This window comes from Lygodium microphyllum, chromosome 12 (assembly GCF_053477565.2).
Source record: "Lygodium microphyllum isolate KBCC chromosome 12, Lygodium_microphyllum_v1.1.10, whole genome shotgun sequence".
In the NCBI taxonomy this organism is placed as follows: domain Eukaryota; kingdom Viridiplantae; phylum Streptophyta; class Polypodiopsida; order Schizaeales; family Lygodiaceae; genus Lygodium; species Lygodium microphyllum.
In genome coordinates, this window is record NC_141146.1 from 96251687 (window position 1) to 96261420 (window position 9734).

At 41.9% G+C, this 9734-nt stretch overlaps 1 protein-coding gene across 1 annotated transcript; it reads left to right on the plus strand.

Moving 5' to 3' along the window:
- The first annotated feature begins 5156 nt into the window (after positions 1-5156).
- LOC148028065 (patellin-6-like) lies at positions 5157-8112 on the plus strand. Its single transcript, XM_087689762.1, has 4 exons — positions 5157-6664; positions 6841-6965; positions 7071-7215; positions 7421-8112. The coding sequence occupies exons 1-4, from the start codon at positions 5405-5407 to the stop codon at positions 7685-7687; spliced, it is 1797 nt and encodes a 598-aa protein (XP_087545888.1). The 5' UTR covers positions 5157-5404; the 3' UTR covers positions 7688-8112.
- The last annotated feature ends 1622 nt before the right edge of the window (positions 8113-9734 follow it).

The following is a 9734-nucleotide window of genomic DNA, read 5'->3' on the forward strand; positions in this document are numbered from 1 at the left end:
TAGATGGAAGGATACTAATATGTTTCGTGTTGTGGTGTGAGTAGATAATTAGATTGAGTTAAGAGGAATTATTATTCTGGAGTGCACATTTTAATATGTAAAATTTATGTGCTTCATAGCATGAAAAAATATTTTCTAAAACATTATATTTTGTATGTGCCTATTAGCACGACTTTGTGTGCGCACATGTACAACATATTTATTTTGATATATTTATTAGATAATATAAAATACATTTTTTTGTTGTAAAGCTATTTGGAATAGAGTGTATTCAATTTATTTGCACAAAAACAAGTTGTGCAAGGAGAGAAAAAGTAAGATTTCAAAAAGGATGATTTCAATGTATTTTGAACACAAAAGTTTTTTTTCTTAAATCAAAGACATGTGTGGGGGAGGTACTCACCCATGCATGGGGGGAGATTGTACCAAATGTTGTGCCATGTAAGTTTTAGAGTTTTTCTTCTCTTGTGCAATTTGTTCTCTTTTTATTTTTCTAGTAATTATTTGTATGTTGAAGGCAAACAACAAATGGGACATCAAGTTAGGGTCCATAGTATGCTCTCTAATATTGGTCTCGCTAATGGATTTTAGGCTAAAGCTATAAAGACTACAATGCACTTAATCAGCATGTCTTCTAGCAAGCCATTGGGGATAACAAGATACCAAAAGGGCTATGGTCTAGCAAGAGACCTAGTTATGATCACTTGTGTGCTCTTAACTACAAGGCATTGATGCATATACCTACGAACAAGCATAGTAAGCTTGATCCTAAGTTCAACAAATGTATTTTTCTTCGATATTGAGAGTCAAGTGAAATGGGTTATTACTTGTGGATCTTGAGCACATTGAGGTAAAGTATCACTTCATCATCAAGAAGATTATTTAAGAAAAGTGCATTGAGCTTGTTAGGATCCATATGGATGATAACCCTACATATATTTTCACAAAGAGTTTATCTTCTAAGTTTACCCTATAAATCTTCTCATGAAGAGTTTACCTTCTGAGTGCTTTGAGTACTATAAAGTGTTGATATGTATTGAATAGTATCTTCACTTTTCTTATATACTCCCATGAAGGTACATTGGCCTTTAAGTGGGAAGTTGTTACGATAATGGCCAATGGTCTATAAGCAAATGAACACCCTTTGTACAAGTACACACTATACAATCATATATAGTGAAGATGACAAAGAATAAGGGTACCATTCATTTTGTGTCCACATAACTCTATTGTGTTCTTTTCTCTCTCAATCCTCTTGCACTTCATAAATTCTATATTGTATACCACCATTACTTCCCTCTCAAATGGTCCATAATCAATAAAAATTTATGAAAACCTTTGAAAAAAAAGGAGGAAATATTTAACAAACTAGCATTAGAATACTAATAACAAGCTTATATCAAGTGAAAGGAGTGACTTATATTCATGGAATGACATGTAAAATGATTTCACAATTGTCCATCCATCCAAGGTTCTTGAGCTTATTCAATGGCCAACAAGCTAACATGAACCTCATTGGAATGATGCCACAATTGCCAATTTGTTACCATATTTTGATGGTACGTATGTGAATACACTTAGGTTTTCTATGGTACTTTCTTCCCTCACAATAGATCTTTTCCTCTAGCTTTCACATAGGAGGTCTTTTTCCTTACCTTTGTATACATGTCCATTTAGTCATAGCAAACGTTGTCTACATTAACACCTCTCAATACACTTTGTATTGTAAGCTCTCAAGTTTCTTCTTCTCCAAGCTATGTGCATTCCTACAATCCTAAATCCAACATTGAGAATCAAACCAAGCTTTGATCCGTTGGATAGAGTTTCCAACACCTTCCACTTCATCCCCTCCAATAGGAACAATATTGAAAAGCATTTGTAAGTTGACTAACACTTGCGAGTGTGCTTGTAGGCAATGGTGTTGTTAGTTTTTTAATTTGGATTCATTTAGGGATTTGTTTGTGTTATTGTCACTATTGTGCAGGCTATTTTGCATTTTGTGCAAAGGGCCCAAAATTGAATTTAAAAAAAAGTGTAATGATAATTGTGGCAAGTTCAAATACACTTAGTGGGAAGGTTACAAAGGGAGATTCCACACTGTGTAAGCTATCATTGCACATCACATAGTGTGTGTCCTACAAATGATGATGCATATAAGAGGTGTTCAAGTATGCTAGCATTGCATATCACATAGTGAGTGTCCTACAAATGATGATGCATATAATAGGTGTTCAAGTGTGTTATCAAATAATTGGGTATTGAGGTGAGTAGAAGGCCAAGATGGCCAAGATCCCTTATGCATCAATAGTGGACAATTGAATATATGCAATGATAGGCACTACCCTAGCATAGCATTTGTAGCGGAAGTTGTGGCATGCTATATAGCTACACTTGGTAGACAGCATTGGGATGCCATGAAGGGTACCATGAGGAACCTTAAGGGCAATGTGGATATGTGCATATGTTATGGTAGCCATGATTCAAAAGTCGTGGGATACACTAACTCTAATTACGAAGGATATGCAGACACTAGAAAGTCCACCTCTAGCTATGTCTTCATCTTTGTCGAAGATTCTGTTTCTTGGATATCCAAGGTGCAAAAATACATGGCCCTATCTCGTACAGAGACAGAGTATATTGTAGTCATTGAGGCTCGCAATGAGGTTCTTTGATTAGGCCGTTTGGTCCCAGATCTTGGTTTTACTAATGCGGTCCCTACACTGCATTCAAATTCTACGAGTGCTACTCACTTGGCCAAGAATTTAGTCTTCCATGTGAAGGTAAAGCACATTGAGATGTGTTACCACTTTATCAGAGAGGTTGTTGAGGATAAGTCCATTGAGCTTGCCAAGATTTCAACTTATCAAAATCCTACAAACCTACTTATTAAAAGTTTCTTAGCAGAGCATTTTGCCTTTCTTAGGAAGCTAATGGGATTTGGACGAGATGACATCTTTTCTCATCTTGTTGTACTTTATATGTTTTTTACTTTGTCACTTTTTTCTTATTCTCTCCTCACTAGGGGCACATTCACCTTCTAAGTGGGAGGTTCTTGGGGGTAAAGGTACCTCTACCTACATCGCTCGTGTATTGTTACAGTGATAGTATCCCCATACTTGTACACTATAGGTGACGAACACCCATCACTGTCACTTCATTATTTATTCTTTAAGTGGCATTTGAATAAGGGAAGGCTAGCTCACACATTGTGACTCTTGGAGTTCCCATATATTGAGTCTCCCTCTCTTGCTCTCTTGTTCCATCCACGATAGCTCACTCCTCCATTGCTTCCACTTGCTCATGCTCTTAGTCCACACACACACACACACACACACACACACACACACACACACACACACACACACAGAGTTGGGAGGGAGAGAAAGAGAGAGATGGGTGGTGATAGTGGTGGCGAGGTGATATTGAGGAGGAGAAGAAGGAGATTATGGTGGTGGTGGTGGTAGTGAGTCCTCAATATGAGAGTGAGAGAGAGAGGAATTGGTGAGTGAGGGAATTGGGGGAGAGAAATAGATAGATTGGTGTTGGTGGTGCTAGTGGTGGTGGCATTGATGAGGAGGAGGAGAAGGAGATGGGGTGGTGGTGGAGGAGGTAGTGCTAGCAGTGATGCGAGTGAAGATTGTCATAAAGGGAGGTGGTTACAAGAAAAAGTGAAATAAGTGAGCTACGTGGAACTAAAATTAGAGGTTGCTAGAAAATGTCACTCTAAAAGCTCACTTCTCGCACACAAACTCCATCATGCCATCTGTCTTGCAAGAAATAAACCTACCTTAAAGAGCTTTAATGGAGCATGTGTTTATTAAAGAGCCACATTTCCACTTTCAACTACTCTCTCAAATCATTAAGTAGATTTTGATCTCACTCCCTACTCTCTCAAATCATTAAGTAGATTTTGATCTCACTCCTCTATTTTGTATTGACTTGGAAGATGTTTAAAGTCCAATAGATTGTCAATCTTGTTTACTGGGTATAAAGCTAGTTTTATGATGGGCTTTGGTTTTCTCCTAATTGGGATTTGGAAATTTAGGAAAGTATGTGAAATTGAAGCTCATGTGAATAATTCCTATATCTTGTTGGAATTGGAAAACTCTATTTTCAAAATGTGAAATCAATATTAGATGATATTGGAACTATTTACATCAAAAGATGAGTAGGCATCAAACACTAGCTCTAATACTTACATAAGTTTTTTAAGACAATCTTAAAAATGTGTTCTTTTTTTATAAGTACTTTGATCATCACCAAGATCTTCCATCTACAATTCTGAAACACTACATCCTCCAAAGAGACTTTATGTTCTTTCTTGATGAGTACCCTATTTTTGTTAAGGCACATGTGCTTAAGGATAACAACTCGAGTGATATTCCATAAACTATGCTTTCTTGATCTAAATTACCAATGTCTCTAGACAATGTAGTGCTCATCTTGGTTTTGGAGTTGAGGCCACTAGTTTATGTGAAACCACCTTTGGCCTTCCTCCAAACAGATCTAGCATTTTCTAGAAAATGTGCATGACTGACTCGTTCCTTCCGAGTCATGCACATTAGGTAGCTTACATTAATTCTTTGAAATATGCTGATCTTATCTTAAGTGGGGAGCCTTTTTGCTAAGGAGATTGAGGTGTAGGCTGGGTTTGGGGGGGAGAGGGGGGTCCATGAGTTATGTATGACCTTGCCAACTTCAAGGCTTGGTGAGTACGTCCTTTGAGGCCGTGCATGTGAAGGAGCTCTTATATAGCAGTTAGAGAGAGAGAGGGAGAGCGAGCAAAGCGCTCGAAGGCCTAGCGAAAATCACGCCTCCACCTTCGCTTCCAAAGTACCATGTCATTGTTTATGCGCAAATCATTGTTTTCAATTTTCAATATCTCCGTAAATTTTTAAAAATATAAAGACGGCGAAAAATCATAGCTTCGATTCCGAAGCACATGCTACCTATTTGCCAGATTATATTGATTATTGATCGATTGTATTGATTTTATGTCACTTCCGCATTATTGATTTTATTTCACATGTACTTTCGAAACAACAGATTTCATTTTTACATTTGTCATAATAATTTGTAATGTGATAATAACGTTATATAAAGACGGCGAAAATTAGTTTGGGCCCGCCGCCCCCCTCCCCCTCTCTCACCCCCCTCAATATTGCGTAGTGCTTCCTCTATACATAGAAGCACCGTCGAAGAAGCATTTCACCATCATCACCATCATGATTATCAGCTGCAGCCGGCCATAGCTTGTTCCTTCCAAGCAACAAGTTCTTCATCATCACCAGCTGCCATAGGATAGCCTGTGCATCTTGGTGACCTACTCTCGAGAATTTGCCAGTACACGGTCTTATCACACTCCCCCCCGCCGCTCGACAGCCGTCGTATAAGAGCGCTCGCCATGGGAGAAGATTCTCAGAAGATCATCACGCCTGCCGTACCGGCCGAAGATCGGCCGGTGCCGCCTCCCCCTGCCGTCGAGAAGGTCGTCGAAGAAGCCGCAGAAGAGAAGCTTGAAGAGAAAAAGGCCGCAGCAGAAGAAGAGGAAGTCGCAGGCGACAAGGCTGAGGCAGTGGAGAAAGAAGCGGAGGGAGAGGAGGCTAAAGTAGAGGAGGCTCCACCTGTCGCCGTTCCTTCTTTCAAGGAGGAGAGCTACTTCGTCAAGGACTTGAAGGAGTCCGAGAAGAAGGCCTTGATCGATCTCAAAGCCAAGATCGAAGATGCTATCAAGACTAACACCTTCCTTGCTCCTCCCAAGGTCGAGGCCACCCGGGAGCTGGAGGCTGGCAAAGAAGCTGCCGTGGAAGAGAAGAAAGAAGTAGTTGCAGAGACAGAGCAGGAGGAGAGGACAGACGAAAGGAAGGAAGTGATTGTAGAGACAGAAGAGAAGGAAGGGGAGACAGAAGAGAAGAAGACAGAGGTCGAATTAGAGAAGGTAGAGGAAGTAGAGGAGAAGCCGCACGAGGAGGAACTGAAGGCCGGTGATGAGGCTCCTCCTCCTCCTCCTCCTCCGGCACAGGAGGTGGCTCCTGTTGAAGAAGGGAAGGCCCCGGATGTGCCTACTGACACCACTGCGCCTGAACCTACCCCCGAGCCTGCATCACGAGATATCGCCATCGAAGGAGGCGACACCGATGACTCCCCTTCACTCGAGGACCTCAGCCTCTGGGGCGTCCCCCTCCTCCATACCAGAGGGGATGAAAGAACAGACGTCATCCTCCTTAAATTCCTCCGAGCTCGCGACTTCAAAGTTGGAGATGCCCTGAGCATGCTCAAGGATACCATGATGTGGAGGAAAACTTTCGAAGCTGACAGCCTCGTGGAGGAGGAGATTGCCACCGAATTTGATTCGGTTGCTTACATGCATGGTTTAGACAAGGAAGGGCACCCTGTCTGCTACAACCATTATGGCGTCTTCCAGGATAAGGAGCTCTATCAGAAAACCTTTGAAGATGAAGCTCAATTCAAAAAGTTTCTCAGATGGAGGATTCAAGTCCTGGAGAAGGGCATCAAGGAGCTTGATTTTAGTGCTAGCGGGGTGCACTCAATGGTTCAAATCACAGACTTCAAGGACTCACCAGGCTTTTTCAAGCTTAGAAACATCACCAAGAAAGCCCTTATTGTACTACAAGACAATTATCCCGAGCTCGTTGCTAGGCAGGTAAGTTATTTTGTTTATCGACATTGATAAGCTATTGTTCTTCTTTTCCGTATGTTCTGTATACTCACAAAATCACCTAGACAGGTTTCTATGCGTTTCGAAAGTTGTGCACTTAGAATCTTCTGCACCGAAAGAGATCAATAATCTAATTAAGTTGCGATAGTTTTGGCCTTCAGATCTTCATCAATCTGCCATGGTATTTTGGAGCTCTTTATTCTATATTTGGCAAGCTTGTGACTCCTAGATCCAAGAGCAAGGTTGTGGTGGCCAGACCAGGAAAGGTCACTGAGACGCTATTTAGGTAAGGTCATGGCGTTTCCCGTTTCCTGGCCGCTTCCGAGTTTAACTTTGGATTTCTCCACTGGAATGAGTCATACTAAAACCGATTGCTAATCACCTTTGGCAGGTACATCTCACCAGAGAATGTTCCTCTGCATTACGGTGGCTTCAGCCGGCCGAACGACACTGAATTTGAAGGCATTGAGGCTCCAATCAAGGAGGTCATTGTCAAGCCCGGAGAGAAGCAGATAATTGAGTTGCCTGTTGAAGTGGTATGCTTTCTAAGTTTCTACTCTTCTTGTTATCAACTTTAGAGTTAACACAAAATCATATGACAGTTTCTGAATGCACGCTTGTGAAGGTCATGATGTCAAGAAAAGCAGTTAGTGTATAGATGAGCCTTGTTGTCTGAAACGCTGTTTTTTCCCCTTGTGTGCTGTCGGCATACTGGTTAAAAGAAAGAGCTTGTGTGTGCAGGCTGGGAGTACAGTCCTCTGGGACATTACTGTGGTTGGATGGGAGGTAGTTTATGGCGAAGAGTTTGTGCCAGCGAGCGAAGGTGGCTATACAGTGATTATTCAAAAGTCCAAGAGGGTTGCAGCTGCAGAGGAGCCCTTGAGGAATTCCTTCAAGGCTACTGAACCTGGGAAGGTGGTTCTCACCATCGATGCAACCACCTCCAGACGGAAGAAGCAGCTTGTTTACAGGCATATAGTAAAGAAGGATATACCCATCGACTCGTAATGAGAGCATATTGATTACTATTCTCCGCAGCCACTTCCGAATACACACGCAAGCTGTAGATGGCTCTTCGATCTCACGCTTGCTGTCCCTATTTTACCTATTTTACTTTATTCAATTATTTGAGTTTCATGTAGACCTGCATACTTCACTGTGATGTACTGACGAATAAGCTCTCCTACATAGCCCGTGGGCCGTCTTAGGACTTACCTCCCCTCCCGTTTTGGATTCCCCTGCTGTATATTCCTTGCCTCATCCCCTTCCTTAATTTTGTCACTTCCTGCTTTTGTTCCTCCTTTCTCTGAGAGAGAGTAGCCATGCCTTCGTCTATATGACCATTTCACCTGTCCATAGGTTGAACTTGAGATTGTCTATTATTCTTTGGTTGATGTATGTAAAAATTTTGTGAAGATGAGTTTTGCTGATCAGATGAGTGGCCCAGATATATAAATTTGTCGTCTTATATGTGAATAATCAATGCACCTGGAGCATGTCTATGGATCCGCTCGCTAGAATGTGAAAGCGATACATTTCGCCATATTTTCACTGGTTTTCTTACATGGCGATGACATCATGAGCTTCTCTGCTCAGGAGGGTCGCACACCTGGCTAGGTAGTGGTTAGGCGCCAGGGGCGGGCCCTGAGCCCACCAACCTGCTATTGCATCGGGTCCCCCAACTACACCTTGCCAGGTATCCAGTGCCTCCCGAGCAGAAGCTCATGGTTTTGAACAGTAAAGCCCCTTTTCCCACATGGGAATTTGGAAATCGTCAAAAACTTCATGTGCCAGTCTAGGGGGTTCTCACTTCAAATCCTGTGGGTTAGTCGTGGAATCTGTTTTGCAATTGAAGTAGCCGTTTGAAGGTGCAGGTGGAAGTTAAACACTTAATGCGTGACCTGGGCATGGTATATAATATAAATGCATTCTATTTTCTGTTTACGAACTTGACCTGGATAGGGATGGCATGGCACATGGGTCACAGCTGTAAAGGGGAAAAGCACTAGGCTAGAAGCAAAGTGCTAATCAGGAAATGGACGCTGGACCGCCTTTCGCAACCGAGAGAACCCTCTCTCTCTCTCTCTCTCTCTCTCTCAAAAGGAAGCGGCTCTTCTACTCCAACGTTTTGAAAAACGAATATTAAATGCTGCCAAAAGTGCCAAGTCAAAGCCCGCCAGGGAAAAAGCCGTCGACCGTATCATTTCTTATACTAGCCTATGTAGTATGTAGGCTTATGCCCTATGGTTTGGATGATGGATCTCGTCTACTTTAAGACGGTGTAAATATATGTATGGTAGTAGAGTGCTCAGTGCCCTTTTCACTCGAGAACACTCCAGTAGTAAAGCCCACACTTTTGCATGTTTTTTCCCCTTCTCAGCAGTAAAGCCCACGCTTTCGTGTATTTTTGATGGAGTTACTTTTGACCAACACATGATGTGACGAGTCACGACCTTACAAGTTTACAAAGTTACTCTTACATTCCTTCCCATTCATTCCCTCACCACTTTCCAACTAGGCTAGTGTCTTGGAGAAAATCGTCCTTGAGTCCATTCTCCTATGCTTTCCAAAGGCTTGGTGCAAATTCACCTTTGTCCCTTTGAAAATGGAGTGGTGTCCAATCCTCAAAATTTGCCCATGTTAGGTGCTTGTTGTTTTGTGCCTTGAGCTTGCAAGCCCATGTAGAGATGAAAACTCTAGGAATTGATGTGTAGTATGGGGGATTATGGAGTGAATGGGATTCCTAGACAATAGGATGTGGGGGCCGATTATGTAACAGCTCCCCAGCATAATGATGGGGGCTACATACATCTACAATACTTCATGTACTAGTCATGAATCAATAGGTGTGCTTTAGTGGCACAATGAAAATGACACGACCTTTTCATGTGCTCGGTGGGTGTACAATTTTGGTGCCCCCTTAAAAGCTTTTGGTCCTTCAAATGTTTACGTGGCTTTTCCTTGATCTCTGACCACATCGTAGCATGAGCTTTCGAACTTGCTTCGATACCTTTTCTTCATGTGTGTAGTGATTGATGCCCTCTTGTCAAGTTTT